Raw genomic sequence first — 20982 nt, forward strand, 5'->3', positions numbered from 1 at the left:
TCGGTATCGATGGCAACGCTTATCGGCGCCATCATTTGAATGCAATGAGTAGAGAGTGGAGAGTAGATTTCGTTTTAAACATATTTTAATAGATATTACTTTATTTGTTTTAAACATATATTTTTGTTTTGTATGTAATACATATTGTTTGTGTTCGTTTTCGTTAGCTTATCAAAAAATTCACTTCACTTTCGTGTTAGTTTATCGATTAACTAGATTCCATAGCTTATGGTTTTGAATTTCACTACCAAGAGAAATGTATTTACCTCTACAACAACACGTGCCCGTGCGTATTTATACGCATTTATACGTATTTCAATTAACTAATCCACGCGTATGTATTTATAGACATGTATTTATATTATATATTATGTAATAATAAGTTTCTAAATGTGTAGAAGATCAGTTATAGTTGCGACCCGCCGACGGGCACGGGCACAACACATTAATGTGGGAATCGATTGAGGAAAGCTTTACTCGGCATCCAAAACTAGCCTCGTCTAGCTGTCTTTTTATCCGCGTGTGATCCTAGATCAGCCTGTGGCGTCGTTTGTGACTTTTCTGCAGCTTCTTCATGGTTGCTTCTGCATTGGTTGGTCCTCAAATCTGCGGACGTGTCCATAGCTCGCTCAGATCCTTCTTCAGCTTGCCCAGCTCTGCAAGTAGGGATTGATTTGGACTTAATTCCCCAGTAAGTTGATTTACTTGCTGGCACATTCGTCGATCTGACTTACCCAGCTGAGCTGGCATGACGCCCCCATTGCGAAATCCCAAATCGAAACGCGGCTGAACTCCCATCTGACTTGTCGAATTGGATCCCGAGTTCCGGAAGGCGGTGCCACTAAATCGGGGAAAAAATCGTTGTTTAAACATAAAACCTGAATTGTGTTGCTGAAAGCACTTCAACGTACCTGTAAGGATGCTTTAGGCAGCCATAGACTTCGCGGTAGCGTCCATACAGAGTGCCATAGGAAACGCCCAGGATTCTGGCGGCCTTCTTCATCTCGAGTCTTTTGTTTTTAATGGCGTCCAACACCTGAAAGATGGCAAAAGATTGAGTTGGAAAAATATTTAACAACGCATGAAATACTCCTCTATTATTATCATTACATTACTAAGTTTTTTAGTTACTTGATGATGAAATAGCCTTGTCACAACTAAGCAATTAGTTTCATTTGCCCTAATCATAGAAGCATCGTTTGGCATTAAAACAAAGTACAAAAAATGACGGGAGAAGCCAAAACAAAAAAAAAAAGAAGCTTAAAAACCAAAGCTTCACATAAAAACCAGAAAAAGTGAACACTTTTTAGCTGGTTTATTATTGGTCAGTATTTTAGCAGCACATTTGCCTGGCCAAAATCAATTGTAATATTTACTATTCAACATTGTAAACATTTATAGCTGATAAAATATAAACATATATAGCTGATAAAATATAAACATTTATAGCTGATAAAATATAGACATTCATAGCGGATAGCTGGCTTACCCGCTTGGTGAATGGCTCCTCCCAGAACTGTGGACGCCGCCCCTTGGCCAGATAGTCGTCCATCTTGATGACGTCCTGCCACTGCGACAGCTCCTCGTTGGTCAGTCGCAGTTCGGCGGCATCAAAGTCCTCCAGCTTGATGTCGGGATAGTCGGCGGCGGCACCGGTTCCACTGCCACTTGCATCCTGGCCACCATTTCCATTTCCGCTGCCGGCTGAGGCGTTTGCCACTGCGGCGGCGGCTGCTGCAACGGCCACAGCTGCGGTGGCGGCGGCACTGGCCACGCTCGGTGCAAATTCGTGGGCCATCAGCATGCCGTGTTCGTTGATCAAGTAGGAGGATCCAGAGCCAGAGCCTGAGCCAGCGCCACCGCCTCCGGCAGCCACGCCCCCCTCGTATTTGCAGGCAATACTAGCTGGTATGACGACCGTCGAGCGTGGCGACTCAGCCCTATTCGCCACCAGATGCTCATTCTCGATCTCCTCCAGCGGCTGCGGCAGCTCATCGGGCTCCACCTTGGGTGGATCCACCTCATCATCCTCGCCAGACTTCTCATAGAGGCGACGAGCATGCCGTAGCTTGCCATGGCGTTCGCGCCGCTCGCCCATCTTCTCCAGCTTTTTGGTGGCGCTGCTGCTGGCCGTGGTGAGCACTGCCGGTAGCGACTCATCGCCGTCGCCCTCCGCCTCCTGTTTGTTAACAACGGCATCGCTGGGCGTGGCACTGCCATTTGGCTCCAAACTGGACCAATCCTGGCCAGCAACCACCGGCTCCTGCTCACCGGTATCCGACTGGAGAAGCTGTTGCTGTTGCTGCTGCTGCTGCTGGTGACGTAGACGCTGGCGCTGTTTGGGCGGGCAGGCGGCGGGCGGGGAGGCCAGCGAGGCGGCATGGGCGGCCAGTGGCGGCTCCTCCGTGAAGTGACGCGCCGTCTCCAAGTAGGCGCGCTGGGCGGGCTCCAGATTGGCGGCATACTGGGCCAGCTTGCGTCTGTTTAGAAGAAACCCCTTTAATAATGTTAATCATTAATTTTTTGGTCTTTACTTACACATTGAATACATCGTAGGCATCGTCTAGTGGCGGACGACCACGCTTGCGCTTGGGACCCAGAAAGTGCTCCACGGGTGCGACACCCTCGAGGGCAGTGCCACCGGCTACCGCACCCACTCCACCCGAAACCGTACCCGAACCCGAAGCTGAAGCGCCCGGCAGCGGCGTCATCACGGGCATGCGACCCAGTACACTCTCCATGCCCGGCGACGACAGACGCTCCCGTTCCCGCTCCCGCTCGCGATCTCTGTCCAAGAGCGCAGAGCTGTGCAGATGCAAGGGCGGAGCAGCTGGGGTCTGCTGCTGCTGCTGGTGCTGGTGCTGGAGGATTAGGTCCTGGGCGTAGCTCTCTGCCAGACTGCGCGGCGGTGAGTGAAACTCGGCGGCGGCCATCGGTGGCGGTGGTCCGTCCTCGTCATCGCGCCAGGTCACCTCGGCCAGGCCCTTGATCTTCAGGTCATCCGCGGTCTTCAGCAGCGAGGGTAGGCTGGCCTGCGCAAGTGAGTCAATTCAATTGAGGGGTATTTTCCACACCTCACAAGTTGTAAACTTACGTGCTCCACGTTGATCTCCCCCTTGTACATGAACTCGATGAGGCACTTGACCTCCGCAAAGGTGACGTCCTTCATGATGATGATCGGATCGCGTTCGCTGGCGTAGTTGGAGAGCACGGCATCGAAGAAGGTGCTGCAGGCGCACAGGACGACGCGATGGGCGCGTATGAGCTGGCCTTCGCAGGCGAGGGTCACGTCGCAGAAGCAGCCGCGATCCAGCAGCTGGGAGAACATGGTCTGCAGATTGCTATGGTGGTACTTCCACCTCAGGCAGTACTGTTGCGGAAGCATGGTGGTGCCGCGCCTGCTGCTGCCCCTGATGGTGGCGCCTCTGTTGGTGCAGCTGGCTCTGGTAATTCTAGTGATTCTATCGCCGAGCTTCTCCTTCTTGGCCAGTTGCCAGGCTGGAAAATAGAATGATCGCAACGCTCAGTAAGGATGTTTCGCCCAGAAGTATGCTAAAATACGTTTCAATTATGAGAATGGAAATAACCACCCAAAACTTCATTAAATTCGCTCAAAGGACATTTTGTGGGCGCAAAAACACCACACATGATTAATAGTCAAACGAATTATTTGCCATATTATTGAGAGCAAATAAAAACGATTTAGCCCGCCAATCGTGAAATCCGAAATTGACTTTTCTTACTGCGTAACGTTTTTCCGCGCATCTGAACCTGATATTTAAAACGTTTTTGTCCTGCCAGGAGCCCCATATCCGCCGATGAACTTGTTATCCCTACGAGTCCTTTTCACAGTGCGTCGGTGTGTAAATGTCAATCGAGCTACATGCAGCTTTTTACTGTTTATAGTTTATATGGTTTATGGTTTAATGAAAGGGTTTGCTGCTTTTTTTTTGCGCCTTTTTGTTCTTTGCCAGTTCTTGCTGGCATGCTTTTTTTCCAAGGTATTTTTCGAATTAAATTCATCGCAATTTTTTCGGCCAAATAAATAATCGAAATTCCCGCTTTATGTGCAGCCAAAGTCGGGATCGGTAAAAAGTAAAACGGGAAATGAAACAAAAAAGAAACCAGAGTCCTGCCAGTCATCGAATACCGAGATGTTTTTTCCAGCTCCATTTCCCCGGCAACAAAGAAGCGCCAATGACTTCGCTGGGTCTGGGGGGGGGGGGAGGGGGGAATTTTCCGAAGGGGGGTGGCAAGGCGGTCGAAAGGACGGTAGTTTTTTCTTTCAGACTGCAGCAGCACCATAAAAATGTTCGTCGTCCTCGTTTTCATTTTATTATTACTCCTCTTCACCTCCCCTCCCCTCCGCTCATTCATCTCTATACACATAAAACATTTTCATAATTTTATTTTTTTCGCACTGTGCACACTTTTATGCAGCGCAAATATTTTGCGCAAGGTAAAACTTAACTTTCCATTTGTCCTTTTTTCCCTCATATATATGAGTGTACTTATGTAATACATATGCATGGGTATATAACAAATAAACATACATACATGGTATTTTGGGTACACGTACATACATGTATATGAAATGAGTTGACGCTTAATAAAAACACAATTTTCCACCCGCAGCAAGCAATCTGTCAATATACTTAAACACAAAGTACGCAAAAAATGAAAAGCGCAATTATAAAATCCCTTTTGTTGTCGATTTCCACAGATTCATCGTAATTGTAAAATCGCATCGCAGTGACGAAACGTCGAAATAAATTGATTCTCGCCGTGAACAAAAAGGCCTCATTCCAGGGTAACACTATTCGAATAAAATCCCACAGGCATTTCTGTTTCAAAAGTCCACGAATTTGATGAACTACTTAAGTAGAAAGTTGTGGCTTGTAAATATTTTCATTCGAGGGCTCTAGCATAAAATGATATAGCTAATCTCCTCTGACTTATTAAAGTGGCTGCTTAACTTGTAGTTATATATAGTTTACTTAAGTACATACTGTACATACATATGTACATATGTATATAAGAGGATGATGGAGATGTAGTCATATACCGGGTACATGCCCTCAACACTTTTTTGTGGCCCTTTTGCTGGTACGGTAATAAATTTTAAGAATTCCCCCAAACAATTTTGCTACCCTTTTTTTATATCTGCCAACAAATTTTTGGATTTTTTGTCTCTTAAACTTTGTTGTGTTTTTTTTGGAGATTACTTTTTTTTTTGAAACGCATTCTTGGTTTTAGTACTTTGGTACTAATAGCACAAGGGAAGGACAGTCGCAAAAAGGGTAGGATAATGGTGGGGGGGGGTTAGGAACTTTATGTTAGCCGCGTTTTATGTCCAGTGTACAAAATGGACCACACACACATATATCTATATATATTTATGTATATATATATGTACATATTTGGGGGGAAAAAAGGACTCGCACTCACACAAACTGACTGAGGGAAGTGGAGAAGTGGAGAAGCAGAAGAAACACTTCTTCAGCATGGGTCAAATTTGGTCCGAGAAAACGAACGGGGAGCTGTAGAAAAACGCTGTAGAAAAACGCTGTAGAAAAACGCTGGCGAAGAAAGAAAGAAGAAAGAAGCTCGCGAACAGAATGCGAAAGCAAATTTCGCTTCACCTTTTTCAGCTGCAAGAAATGCCAATGGAAAGTTGAAAAACAGTAACCAAGCGGCAAAAAAAAAAAAACATCAGCAGCAGCAGAAAGCTGGCAAATAAATTGCACAAAAAACATAAAAAAAAAAACTAAAAAACCGAACGAAATTGGGTAGAAAAACCCCCGAAGAAAGGACTTCTTTAGCTAGGGTATATAAAAGAGTGCCATATGTACCGGTTTTTTATGTGCAGCCGTTTGATTGATATATAAAATACAGACGAACTTTATTTCATCGAAGTCCCATCTTCCAACTAGCTACATATGTATACTGTAATATCTTGATTATATGTTTTTTATGTTACATGTTCTTATAAATAAACATGTGTATTTGCTTATGAAGATGTCACAAAATTCCTAGAAGTCTTACGATTACTTACATACATTTCTTTTTCGGAATTATTTTGTTGCATACTTTTAAACACCTTTAAATGTGGTGTTCAAATGAGTTAACATGTCTTAGGTGTGCACCACATAGAATATACAAAACATATAAAATTAACTTCTTTTTTTCCTGTTCCATCGTACCGATGTTCCACTGTTCAAAATAATAGTGGCATTAAAAAACGCAGTGTCCGGCGCACAAGGATTGGGATTTGAGTTTGGTTTCTGTTTCTATTTCTGTTTCGGTTTTCCGACTTGGCTCACTCACCATAATAGAAAGTCCGCCTTTACCACCCCCCACCCACTCGCACTCGCACTCACACTCAGGCACACACATAAACACCCAAACCCACACCCACACACAGACAAAAGTTAACTGCAAAGGGTTTTTGATCCCAATCTTTGCCACCCCTCTCCCACACACACACACAAACACACACACACACCCACACGCTGGAAGCGTTACACATTTAAGTTCCTTAAAATAAAAACAGCTACAACCAGCACAGAAACACACACACACACACACCCGAAAGGGGGCGGTGGTGGGCGGGTTGGCATAAAAAATACATGTTTTATTGTAGTATATTTTTCCCGCCAAGCAGTCGCACACACACACAAACACACACACACACAGGCACAGAGCCCCTTTTCTTTTGGATTTTCTCATGGAAAATATTTTTCAGTTTTTATCACATTTTTCTTCTTCTTCGGATTTCGTTTTGTGTGTTTTTTGCTGCATCTTTTTGTATTTTATTTTATTTTTTTTTGTTGCTTTTTTCCGCCCCTCTCTACTGCTTGTAAGCAGTGCAGGCTGGGTGGGCGGGGAGAGGGGGATTGAAGCAAAAAGGTTGCGAGCGGAAAAATAAAAATGAAAAAAGACATTACAGCGACGGCGACGTTGGAGAGAAGAAAAAATAAATAAATAAAAACACAAAAAGCTGCCAGAACGAAGGGAAAATAAAAAAAGGCAGGGTAAAAAAAAAAAAAAAAAAAACACACACAACAAAAAAAAATGAGGAAAAACATAACGACCGTTTCTCGTTTCATTTCGTTTCCCCCAAACCCCAACCCCCCTCTGTTTTTTTGCAGTTTTTTGCCCCACCGCCCCTGCTCTTTATTATTATTTTCAGTTTCTGTCTTTTGCCATTTATTTTTCTTTCTTATTTTGCGCCCCACGTTTCTCTCCTACTTTTTAAGCTGTAATTTTTTACTTTACGTTTTTTATGTTTTTCTCAGAGCGCTCAGCTCCTTCTTTTATTTTCAGCAATTTTATCCTTTTTTTTAAATATCGATTTTCATGTCAAGTTAAATGAAAGGTACACAGTTTTCCATACAACAACGTACAAAAAAAAAAGACGGAATGTAAAAAAAGGAGAGTACGGAATTTATATGTGAACCTGTCATCCAAGTGTGTGTGTGTGTGTGTTTGTAATGCTTTTCTGCTTTTCCTCGCTGTCTCTTTTTATTATTAATTTTTTGTTCACACACACACACACACAGACACTAACACACACATGGTAGATTGTAGATTTTCCCCATTTCCCATTTCCTTTTTATAAATGCTTGGCAGGGACACACACAGCGAGGAAAACAACTCCAAGAATCCACTTCTTTTTTGCTCGGCTTCCCTTTTTTTTTGCAGTAGTTTTTCCTTAGCATTTTCCGAACGCTTCATGGGTGGAGGTGGTAAATTCCAGCCATGATTAATGGAGAACTCAACTCAATCGAGATAGATACACTTTTATATACATAACTGAAACACTTACAACCAATACTTATGGATTCCTACCATTTATATGTATTATACGTCGTTTTGTGAGCAGCGCAATCCCATTTCTCAATGCCAATTTTCGATTGAGATCAAATGGATTTCGAACTCAACGAGTTTCGTGGTTAGAAAATTGGTACCATTCAAAGGACCTTGCTCAACATATCGTTGCATACTTTTGAACACCCCAACTCTCTAGCAATGGCCACATAATTCGCTTCAATTATTTCAATTGTGAATTAATTAAGGTGAAACCGATTGTTAATCACAAAGAACGCAGCTTAATCTGCTTGCACTGCTTTACGTCCTTGTGGCACTGCAACTGCTTGCCACACTGACCTCAACTCAACGCAACGCAACGCAACTCAAATGCAACTCAACAAAAAGGGATAATCCCGCGGCATAAACCGATTTCGGAATTAACTCAAACGAAATTGCTTTTCATACTCGACACGAAATGGAACGGAAAAAGGAGTGGTGCTGATAATAATACAAAAAAAAAGAGAATATACTGTAACCGCATTATCAATTGCATTAAGCCACCGATAAGTGCAGGGCACTGGGCATATATACATACATATATAGCATTATATAGATATATAGCCCGATATATAATGTGCCATTCATGTAGGTGGCTGGTTATGTACACGTTCTATGCATTATACACACATCCTTTTCCTGCCAGCAGCAATTTTCCTTCTTTATTTTTCTGCTTCTGCATCAGGTTTTTTATTACTTTTTTCCAGTTTTTCTTTTTTTTTTTTTTGTGCTTTGCTCGCTTTTGTAATTTGTATAATTTTTTAACATTGTCGACGCTGCTGCTTCTGTTTTTTTTCGATTTTCCTGCGTTGGGTTTTTGCTTCTTGTTTTCCACCTCGTTTTCTGTTTTCCGTTTTTTGTTTTTTTTTGGTTTTTTTTTTGGTATTTGTAGCTTTCCTTAGCGTGGAGCAAAAAATTTTAATATAAATTTATGTGCTGGCAGGCGAGGAAAATGGGGGGAGGGTGGGGAGGGGGTGTTATAAACTTGTTGGCAAATGGAACACGGCAAAAATATGTAGAGTGTTTTACACAATTTTCATTTGGTTATTTTTAATATCAATAAAAATAATAATACGCCAGCGAAAAAATGTACGTATATGAAAATGTGAAAATATGAAAATTAAAAAGTTTCATTTCCGTTTACATCTTCGTTTATAGAGCTGCGAGTTATGACCTCTCCGAATGTCCTGGCCCCAAAAAAATCCCCAACCATAAAATACGAAACGTATTTTATCGCACCATAAAAAGTTTTCATAAAACAAAGTATAATTTAAAAACAACGATTTCATTTCCTGATATCTAAACCAAAAAAAAAAAACAGATAGGAAAACCGAATATAATTACACAGCCTGAGGGGAAGATAATCGAAGTATATGTTTGATTAAATTATACAATCGCAAGTTAATGAGAACTGCAGAATATTTATTTGATTTATGCAAGCATTTCCTCGCCCTTTCCTCTGTTCTTTTTTTGTGTTTTTTCAATCAAAAACCGCAAAGAAAGATATTCAAGGAAAACAGAAAGCAAATACGATCCGCAGACATGCGAAAATCCCATCGAGTACAACGAAAACCACTAAATACTGTAAAAATCTGCATCAAGTACAGTGGAACGTCTTCCAGTTGAACCGCTAACTAACTAACTAATTGCTTGGTCAGTTTTCAGTTGCTAACGAATAGCCAAAAAAATAGTTTCAAAGGCAGTAAGCTTCCCGCAATTAAGAAGCTAGAACGAAGGTAAATTCGTTTTAGGCAAGTTTCTCTGTAACAAAAACACCGTGGACTTCTTCAGCATCTTTTGGTTTCTTTCCATTTCTTCTAGCTCCCAACTACAACGTGTCCCGCTCTTCTGCTTGCATAAATAAATCAACAAGCTTTGATTTGGACGACTAACAGATACCCTGTACCGCATACAAAATACGCTCAAGATGCAAAGTGCACTCTCTGTTGGAAAAATCTGTTCCATGATGGTTAACTTCATTATTGGTCAGGCGATTGGAAAACGGAGCATGCCCCTGCACTCCGCAGCTTTACAGGGTATCACAAAATAAAATAAACGAGAAGACAGAAGTCAAATGAATAAGCAGTTTCTCCGCTTCTGCTCCAAGTCAGAAAAAAAAACCAAAAAAAAAAACAAACACACACACACAAAAAAGAGAAAAGGAAACATCGACAAAAAAAAAAATAATAATAATAAGAAATGTAGAAAGAATTCGCATTCGAAAGCAATTCAAAGGAAAAATCTATGCGTTCTTTTGATTCTCGCTTTCTTGGCAAATTGGTAGGAGTTTTTTTTATTTACTTCCCTCTTTACTTTTGGTTTTTTGGTTTTTTTTTTATTGTGCCATCGCGTTTATGTTTCTTTTCATACCCATTGTGGGTTGCAAATGGAGCGGGGTGTCTTCGAATTTTCATAAATATTTACTCTGGCAATTTATTACTTGATGATGTAACCTGATAGTAGTATACATTTGCAGGGTACAAGCTAGTACATCATAATTACACTGTAAGAAGCTAATTACCAACTTTTCGAAGAATCGAAATCGAGGAGTAGTAATGGATATGGGCCTAGTCGAACCCATTTGACACGCTTCGTTTTGCTGCTGATTGCGAATGGACCACAATTCAAAATTCATATTATTAATAAGTAATAAAAAGAAATGAAGAAAATTGCCAAAGAGCACAGAGCACGCAGCTAGCAAGCAAAAAAAGAAGAAGTATCTCGCAGATACGCAGGTTTCCCCCTTTTTTATTTATATACATACATACATACATATGTGCATACTTACATACATACGTATATATTCATTTTGCAGTTTCTGCGGTTGCGTTTGCCTTTGGGTTCTTGTGTTTGGTTAGTCTCCTTTTATTTTTATTTGGAATGCCAAAAGTGCTGGCAAAAAATTCAGACCTAGGCCAAGAAAGGGAATGGCGGTCCAAATTGAAGTCCAAGATCAAGACCGGGTTCCAGATCTCCTCCCCCTTCCCCTTCCCCTGCCGCTTCACCTCCCCCCTCCCAGCGGCGGATCCGCAGCGAAATATACAATTGCGAATAAGGCCAAGTGCAATAACACTTAATGCACAAACAAACACAAACACACACACTCACACACACACACACTTGCGCGATATATACATCGCATATATACAGATATATCTGAAGAGGTACGCAACATCATAATGCCTTCTGCCCCCAAAAACAACAAAGCTGCAACCAAGCAACAAAAAACAAAAACATGAAGGAAAAAAACTGTGCAACTTTTCTTTACGATCCTCTATAACTATGATATGACCGCTTTGTTGTTGTCGCTGTTGTGGCTGTTGTTGCTGTTATTGTTGTTATTGTTCTTGTTGGCCAAGTGCATTCGCCTTCCGTTTTTGTTGTTGCCGTGTGTTGACTTATGCAGCCTCTTCTCCTTCCCAGCTTTTAAGCCCCCCCTACACCGCATTACGCCCCTACGACACTGCACAGAACAACGATCCCGAGTACAGGATTAGTAAAGGAATATAGTATCGGAATATAGTATATGTAGGTATATAGTATGGGAATATAGCATAGAAATATAGTATGGGAATACTATATGAATGTAGTATAGGTATATAGTATGGGAATATAATGTAGGTATGTAGCGTGGGAATAGTATAGGAATATAAAATAGGAATAGTGTATGAATAGTACAGAAATATAATACAGGAATATATTATAGAAATATATTATAGGAATATATTATAGGAATATATTATAAGAATATATTATAGGAATATAGCATAGGAATTGTTTAGATAATGCATAAAAGCGAATTTAACCTATATAGCTTAATCATTTTCGCAATTCTGAAACTTAACTTTGCTGGTGTCACACAGGCATAATTTATCCGAGCTTTTCCAAACACTCCCTTCCCTTTTTTAAGCGGGCTATGCTGCTGTTCCTGTTCAAATTATTAGACAGCAATCGTACAAAAAACACGCAGCGTCCAGTTTGGCACACTCACACACACACTTCCTAAGATAAAGAAAAATATTTTCCTTCCTTTTTTTGTGTTTGCTGCACATCTGTGTAACCTCAAGGTTGCTGAACCTCCAAGGAGCTGCAAAAGGGGGGTGTTCGTGGGTGAAGGCGGAGGAGCTGAGGGCAGAACAATGCAAAAAAAAAAAAAAACAGGACTTTGCCATAAATAGAGTCCTGGCCAAATAACCAGATTGCACGATTCCTCTTCCCTCGGATATTAAATATTAAAACTAAAAGTTTCAGTGGATAAATAGAGTAAATATGCTACGCATCATATTTATCAGATGATACGACATGCATTCGACACTCCACTTCGATCTAAACCTAGAAATTATTCATGGAATAGTAGTGGTTATTGTACGAGGAATTTATAAACAATTTGATTCAGGGTATAGCAAGTGGTTGGTAATGCAATTGTTTATGTTTTGGGTAAGGACTTGCCAAACCATTGGCCAAAACTTCGAGTTCAGCCAGACTGACTGACTGATTTTGCACCTCATAAATGTCGGGAGGGCAGTAAATCCATCTTGCAGATGGGTTTTAGGTTTTGGGTTTTAAATCAAGTCAAGGTCTAGCCCAAAAAACCCATAAATAATGTTTGGCTAGATCTCGGAAACCCTTTTTACCGCGAAAGACTCAAAGGAGCCGAGTGGCTCTGCACCGATGATCAATGGCAATGACTTGGAGCAGGTGGATGGAATGGAATGGGATTGGATGAGATGGGATGCGATGGGATTGGATGCCAGGAGGGATCTGCTGGTGAAATGCGCTTTTTACTTTTTACGCTTTACGTTTTAAGGTTTACGCTTTACGTTTTAGTTTTCAGCTTGGCTTTGCCATATCTACCTTGTTAACTGATACTACTTCTACTGCTGCTTCTACTTCTACTGCTGCTTCTACTTCTACTGCTGCTGATGCTGCTTGTTCTTTTGCTGGAAAAGCTGCACAAAAACCTGGCTGGCTAAAATAGCAAACAAAACACAAGAGAACAACAACAACAAATCGAATAAAACAAAAGCAAAAAGGGAGAGCGAGCGAGCGGGTAACACAAATTGCAAAGCTGGAAAAAGGAAAAGCTGCTTTGCACAATCTCAAAGGGGAAATCGGGGGGAAATAGAGGAAGTTACCTACTAGTTAATGCACGGCAAAAAAAAAACCATGCCAACTTTACCATTCTATTGCAATATTTAACATCTTTTGGTGCCTGGGTTTACCTTTAATTTGTCATTGGGGAAATGAAATATTTAAGGACTTTGCTTTCACAACTTCGGGCTCTGAATTCCCTCATTAAGTTGGGGGCATTTTCTCGAGGTGTAGCTCCTACCAGCTATTTCTTCGGCTTCGTTCTATTCTATTCTATCCTATTTGATTTTTTTGTTTTCGGTGGCGGCGCATGAAAAAGCCAAAGAAGCTGCAGATACAAATGTAAGATGTTGGAAACTCGGGGGGGAAAAACTCACTTGCTGGGGGGAAAAAAGAACATTCATCAAGAAAACTGTCGTCGTTTTTTGTGTGTGCGCGCGCTCTACGGCATTTGGTATCTGTATCTTTAGCCGGTGCTATATGTATCTGCATTTGTATCTGTAGATGTAGCCGTAGCTATAGCTATAGCTGTATCTGTATCTGTAAGTACGTTAGCCTCAGCCGCGGATTCTAACTCATATTACTGCCTTGTTTACTGGCTTTTGCCTCTTGTTACTAACATCGCTACATTGCCACATTCCCCCGCCAGCCAACCATTTGTTTATGTCGGTGTTTTGTGTCCAATCCGCCCGCCTGCTCGTTTGTTTTTATTTTCATTATTTATCATATTTTTTTGCTAGCGCCTAATGTAAACTTTAATATTATTTCTGTACTTCTGTACTGCTGTATTGTTCGTGGAAAACCCACAAAAGTGTGCAAAAACGCCGGAGTCAAAAAAGTATGGGGGGGAAATTTGCCGGGAAAAGTCAAGAAAAGCTCGGTTTACCCAGTTAAATAAAAACAAGTATTTCATTTCGTTGCCAAAGAGATTCAAAGAAAATTGTGCCACTGAAGTTTTACGCTTTTTAATATACATCTTTTTACATTACCCCTTTTTTTTTTTTTGATATTTAACAAGTGAATCCTTTTCGCCAGAGCTCCTTTAAGCAATTTATTTGAATATTGTAACGCAAAGGAAAATTTCCAATTAAGTAGAACAAACTTCGCCGAGATTTACCAACCGAGTGTTACTATTTCATTTAAATTACGTTAATAGCAGAAGTCTAACTACAAAATAAATGGAGAGCTTGGGATGCAAGTACCAAGACTTAATCAGAAGATTTAACATCTTTGCAATCTACAAACTTGTTTGCCACAAATAGGGAACCTGTCTCTTTATGCGTGCTTCAGCGATCATAAAATGTTAACTACCGAAAGTTATTGGTTTTCTATAGCATTTTTATGCACTTGACTGTTAAGTCATCCCCTCACTGGATATCTGTTAGTCGTTGCCATTTTCGAAATGGCTTTTTTGCACTGGCTGCCTGTTTTTGCCGCTTACTTTTTTTTGAAACAAAATCGGTGTGTTCCTCGTTTTGGGCACTTTGTAATTTATTACGTTTTTTGCCGTTGTTGCTGCTCCGTTTGAGTATTTTATAAAATTGTTCAATTTTTGCACGAGACATTGTCGCAGGGTAGCCCCCTCAGTCTACCCCCCGCGCCGCCAAAAAATCCCCACACCCCATGAAAAGCAGCAGTAAAGTGGCGCTGGAAAACGAAAAATAATCAAGAAAAAAGAAGAAAGAAAAAAATATGGGAACAAAAAATATGTGGAAAAAATGAAGGGAAAATAATGGGCGGGGCAAGGAAAAGCGAACCAAAGTGAATATTGAGATATTTTCCATGCTGACAGGCCGCTTGGTTCGTTTCGTTTTCGGTTTTGGTTCGTACAAAAGTGATTTACTCTTTTGGTAATGTGCAAGACCCTCCCAATACTCCCCCGCTCCTTTCCCTCAATTTTCCACCCATTTTTTCATTTTTCGCCTGCATGTTTATGTGCAATTTTCCCTCACACACACACACACAGACTCACACTCACACAATTGCTACTTTTGCCATATACAGTTACAACATATCTGCACTTATATAATATATAAGAGTTTTTCTCGCTTTTGGCCATAAAAAAGGGAGTACTCGAACTAAAAAACACACAAAAAACACCAATGTATAAAGTTCATTTGCAGAGCGTGAGACCATTGATACCCTGGAAACGGGAATGCCATTTTAAGCATGCCACACTTTCAACAAGTAGATGGCATTCCACTTCATTAACATTCGACCTTGCGACGGAATTCGCCTGTCGTGTGTTTCAAATTTGAAGAAACTGCTAATACATCCCATGGGTTTTAGCCGCAAGTCAAAGAGAGTAGCAAAAGTTTGTAACTAAATCAACAAGAATCGGTACTGCGACTTGAATACACTTACTACAACCTCAAAAATTGAAATTGAGTGTGGCCAAATGTGCAAAAATGCGATGCAGTGTGACCAAACGCGCATGGAAATCTGTTACAAACTATTCTTTGCAGTTTTAAAAACGCACTCGAAGTGAAAATATTCGAAGTCAAAGCTTACAATTTTGTTCTGTGCAAAATACAAAGTGTTTTCACCGCTCGTACTCCTAATTCCTTATTTTTTTGTACTCCACCTTATTTTCTTACCTTCCCCAACGCCGGAAAAGTTCGTTCGCTCACTCGGTTACATTTTTCCTTGGCCACCCTTTCCGTCCTCCTTTTAAGCTTATAGTTTTCCATCCCTTTGCCAAGCGCGCCAAAAAAAATTGAGTAGGAAAATGGGGAAAAGTGGGGGAAGTGGGGAAAACGTGGAAGAAACTAAGGGGGCGGGGTGAATGGAGAAAAGCGAACGGGCAAAAACCGAGCAACAGTAAAACGAGCGTTTTTTATTTGCCCCTTTCTTTTTGCTGTTGTTTTTGTATTCTAGTGGAGAAGTGGGTAGGTTTTTGGGGGTAAATAAATTAAATGCTTGACTTTATTTTGCCCGGCGATGTTTGCCTTGTTTTAATATTTTCCTTGCCTTTCTCTGGATATACTTTTCTTGTTTTTTGCCAGTACTTTTCCCTTTGTCTCCCTCACTGTTTTTTATATACTTCGTTTTTGTTGTACATTTTCTAGCCCTTTTTGTGCCATTTTAGAGCATGATTTGTAGTTCGTTTCGTTAGATGGAATTCCAATCTGCTGGCGAACAAAAGGGTGGAAATGTACGAAAAGATTTCCATAAGTTCTTGTCGGGCGGCGGGGGAGGGGGGAAGGGACAATGTGGAGGGGGGGTGGCGATAAAGGAGCACAAAAGGATACACTTTGAACCTGTTGCGGTTCAGGGAACCTGATAAAAACTTGCATTTCTTCGGGGTAAATCGTTTACAAAGCTCCAACTTTATGCACCTTACATATGTACATGTGTATGTAAATATATCTACTGATATGTAATCTTTGCAAATAATACACTTTAAATAAGTATTCAGTATGTGCAACAACATATGCATATGCACTTTCTGCACATCACTCATACGCAGTGTTGCCTCGCTAAATTGTTTATTGGTTTTGTGTTTTGTCCTCAGCTTCGCTGATAACAACTAATTAATTTGCAAGGGGTCCACTCTAATGTCGCCGCATTCCAATACAAAAGAAAAAAAAAAAAAAACGAAAAAAAACACTCTAAAACCAAATCAAGTTTACACAATGCACTTTTGCAAAGCTCGCTTATCAGCCAAGGTTTTTTACAATAAACAAAAAAAAAATATGAATAAAATGCAGTAAAAAGTGTGAATGCGGTTGCTGCACACACACACACACACACACACACATACACACACAAATACAAATTGAATTAATAGAAAAGTAAATATAATTGAATCAGTAACACAATTTGAGCTGAAAAATTGTTGCAAATTACTATATAGAAATAAAATGCCACATTGCCACGGAAGCGGATAAAATTAAAAAGGCGAACGAAACAAAATTGAATTAAAATGTATTAACGCAATACAACAAAAAACAAAAAAGCACAAGCAACAAAAAAGCAAAAAAAAAGAGGACAAAAAAACTAAACAATAAAATACAGACAAGCCACAAAAAACGTTTTGTGATTCATAATTTCGATTCGTATTCGGCTTTTTATTGTTATTATTTTATTTATAAATGTGTATTTTTGTGTTTTTTTTTTTTTTTGGTTTTGGGTTTTGGGTGATTTTTGTAGAGTTCGCTTTTGTTGCCCATTTGGAGTGTGCGTGTTTTTTTCTTTATCTTTCCTATTTGAAAATGTTTTTATTGGTTGTTTTTCGTTTTATTTTGTTTTGTTTTTTTTTTCTGGCGGTTAATTGCATAAAAATAGAGGCCGCATTTGTGTTGCCTTTTTTGTGATTTTCGATCGCGACATAATTTGATTTGAAAACCTTGGGCGAACAGAGAAATAAAAACCGAATGAATGAAACTGGGCGCCAAAGAATTCTCGACTTTCGAAGGGCGATTTAATGATGGGGATTGATATCAAAAATCTCAAATATTTTCTCCATTATTTCCCATTGTTTCGCTTGGTTTTTATCTCTTTGGCATTGCATTGATTTCAGTCTTTTCTTTTCCAATTATTATTACTCTACTCTACTCTTTTTTTTATTTTTCTTTGGAGCCCCAGTGTTTTCACCACTTCTCAAAGTTATCAGCGAAATTTGCCTAGCGTGTTTGTTAGTTTTTTTTTCCTTATTTTTAGTGTCTCGCCCCGCAAATATACATATGTACATATATACATTTGTGTGTATATTTATGGCTTTGTTAAGTTTTGTTTTTATATTTCCGATCTGCCGTTTGCAGTGCAGTTTTTTGTTTGTTTGCTTTTAATTATAAATACGAGCTGATATCAGAGAATGAGGGGAAAAAACTATGAAAAAGAAAAGGCTGCAAAAAATATCGAACCCTTTTTATTTTGGGGCGAAACTGAAGGCCCTGCGAAAAGTTGAAGGAAGCGCTTTTGTTATCATAAAAAAACACTGAATATAGGAACTTTGTCGGCATTTTGAAAAACATTATTTACGCATTGCAAATTATGGTTATCATTATTCATACAGTGCGCAAAACATAAACAACCGAAAATTTACGTAAGCGAATTTTATTTGCCAACTATCAAAACAAAAAACAAACAAAAAAATCAACACATAGAGTAAACTAAACTTAAAGCTGGTGAACAACGAAAGCAAAAAAAAATGGCAACAACAATATAATCACACACGAAAAACAATATTTCGTGTCAAAATTTGTGTCGTTTTTTGCTTCATTTCCTACTGCCGCTTTTGTTTTTCTAGAGAATTTTTATTTGGTTGCGGAATAACACGAAAATAAGTGTGATTTTGTTATAAATACGCCGCGGGCTTATTTCGACTCGACTGTGGCAATACCCTACATTTAAGCGGGGTCTCATATATTATGTTGATATTGAAATTAAGAGCTTTGCTTGTTTTTTGGCAAGTAAATAAAAATTGGACTCTCTGTGAAACTCAGAAAAATTTAAAATTTTAAAATGCTTTTAAAAATGCAACCCTGTGTTGAATTTCGAAAATGCTTTTGCTGGAATATTCATTGTTGTAGTTTTAGACTAGTTTTACGTTTTATTTTGCTGTTTCCCACAAATGTACAGATGTACATGCATAAGATAATTAACCAGTGGTAACTTTTTAATCATGGCTTAATGTATAAATAATAATACTATATACTAGGGGGCGTGGCTTGTTGGATGCTGACCTGCCCTTGTTTTTTGCCTTTGGCTGGCGCTTGTTTGTTATCGCGTTGTTCTGATTTGTTTTTGGACAATGAACTTGAAATTTGGAGCACGCGTCTCACATGTAATTGAAATGTGTGTGAGTGGGGCGAAGGTGCGGGCGAGGCAGAAGGGGCGATGAAGATGGGGAGCAGAGAGCAACGAAGCGAGAGCGAGAGAGAGCGCTCACGCACAGCAACACTAGCGCACAGAATGCAGGGGCGGATCAAGGGGTAAATATTCGGGTTCGGCGCTAGGGCTATGAAATATTTAAATAAGTTTAAATGTATTTTATACATAATATATTTAAATAAATTAAATAACTTGTTCACTTTAAGTTGTTAAGTTGTTAACGGAAACCCGCTTCAAAAGTTTCCGGATTCGCTCCTGATGCAATCCGCTCACTTCCTCTCTCTCTCTCGCTCTCTTGTTCACCGTGCCGCCTCGCCGCCCTCTCCCACACTCTGATTCGCCGTTTCATTTTTTTTTTTTGCGCAGACGAATGCCGCTGTGAAAACAAAAAACCGAATAAAACAGCCGACAAAAACAAAAGGAAGGAGAAACGTTGACGGCGACGTCACTCAAATGCGATTTGCAATTTTAATTTTTGCCGTTCATGTTTTGCAGTTTTTTGTTCATATAATTAAAGTTGTAAAAATGAATTGCCATGCAGCAACAAAAAACAAAAAATGAGAGAAAAGTAAATTGCAAATTGTAAATTGCTTTTGCCATAAAGGCGGAAATGCCCCTCTCAACAAAAAAAAAACACACACACACACATTCAAATAGTGCAGCAAAAAACTAAAAACAAATAAGCCGAAGTCGACAACAAAAAAACGGCAAAACAGAGGAAGAAGAAAACTAAAAGCCACAGAAAAAACAGAAACCGATAAACCCAAAAAAAAACGAGCACAAAAAATAGCCCCAAAACTTAAGATGCACAACAGTGTACAAAATAGTAGTAAACTAATTTTAAGAGACACAAGTTTCCATTTTTTGTAAATATTTTTAAGCAACGGCTATAGGAGATAAACAACTAATGCGATCTTTGAAAGGTCGCAAAAAAAAGCCTAATTACCAAGCTTAGACAAAAACAAAAAACTACAAAAAAAAATCACACAAAAAATGTAAATTACTGGCCTATGAATTTAATTAATTTTTTGCAACTCTGTTGTTTTTTTCGCCTCCTTTTTTTCCATTTTTATCTTGACGATTAGTTGGCAGCAACAATTACAATAAGCGAAGAAAAAGCGCCAATCGTTTCCTGGGCGAAAAACAATTGTTTACAATAATTGCATGCGATTATTATTTATGTCAATTTCGAATATTCAACTGGCAAAGTCAACAAACCCGGAAACCTTCGGCGAGAACAACGGAATTTTTATCGTAATATTTTTGTTCGCCTTTTTGCATTTAACAAAAAAGAGCACGCACAAAACAACACAAAACGTGCAAAAAAAAAATAAATAAAGAAGCACAAAATATATTATTGAAAACACAAAAACAAAAACAACAAAACAAAAAGGAGGGGAGAGCGGCGAACAAAAACAGAAAATCGCACAAATAACACACAACTTTTGTTTGGCTAAAAATAAAACGACATTCGTTTTGCGTGTCTTTTTAGCACATGAAATAAATAATTTGTTTTCTCACCTTTTCTTTATGACTTTTCGCGTTATCTTTGCTTTTTTTGGGCTTCTTTTCCCCCAATTTCTTTTACTTTTCCTTTATGCCTTTTGTTTTGTTATTCGAATCGAATTGCACACGCAGCCGTTTTTTGTCGACAAAAAATTCATTCATTCATTTAAATTCTGGCTTGCCATTATTTTTTGTTTCATTTATATTTGTTTTGTAACATTAAAAAAAATAGCAAAAACAGCGAATTCAAAACGCGCGCGTTTTTTTCTTTCGCCCCCTGCAAGCGGTTAACGGTAAAGTAAACACGCAAAACAATATTTTAGTTTTAAACACTAACCACTAAATTGTCCGGCGAATCACCAAAAATAATTGATTTGTTTTGGAATCGTTGCGAATGTTTTGCTCATGTTTTTGTTGATATTTTGCGGGAATTTGTTTTTTTCAGCGGAGCAGCGAAGTGAAACGCACCGCGAAGTCGACGGATCTTCGAGTGAAAAAGAATTGAACTTTGCGTGTTGCTTATATAGACTTTGGCTGGCAACAATGTTGCCGGTGAGAGATGTTGCGCTCTCGCAAACGGCTGGCAACATCTCTCCCGGTTCGCAGCCCCACCAATTTCGGCGGGAACTTTCAAATGCTCTAACGCTTATCGCTTATTATAAACTGGTGTATATTTAAAGA

General features: G+C 39.6%; 1 protein-coding gene across 2 annotated transcripts; it reads right to left on the bottom strand.

Annotated features, from left to right (window-relative positions):
• Window positions 1–81: 81 nt before the first annotated feature.
• Window positions 82–20780, bottom strand: LOC122623358 (longitudinals lacking protein, isoforms H/M/V). 2 transcript variants are annotated; one of them, XM_043802476.1, is made up of 7 exons: window positions 20317–20780; window positions 3095–3498; window positions 2539–3032; window positions 1490–2480; window positions 912–1036; window positions 735–841; window positions 82–656 (listed from the first exon to the last, which is right to left on the bottom strand). In XM_043802476.1, exons 2-7 carry the CDS (start codon window positions 3383–3385, stop codon window positions 601–603), a joined length of 2064 nt encoding a protein of 687 aa, XP_043658411.1. In that variant the 5' UTR covers window positions 3386–3498; window positions 20317–20780; the 3' UTR covers window positions 82–600. The 2 variants fall into 2 exon arrangements, with proteins under 2 accessions (XP_043658411.1, XP_043658412.1); XM_043802477.1 differs by having other exon boundaries at window positions 82–679.
• Window positions 20781–20982: the final 202 nt, after the last annotated feature.

The sequence above is a fragment of the Drosophila teissieri genome, chromosome X, assembly GCF_016746235.2.
Source record: "Drosophila teissieri strain GT53w chromosome X, Prin_Dtei_1.1, whole genome shotgun sequence".
NCBI lineage: Eukaryota > Metazoa > Arthropoda > Insecta > Diptera > Drosophilidae > Drosophila > Drosophila teissieri.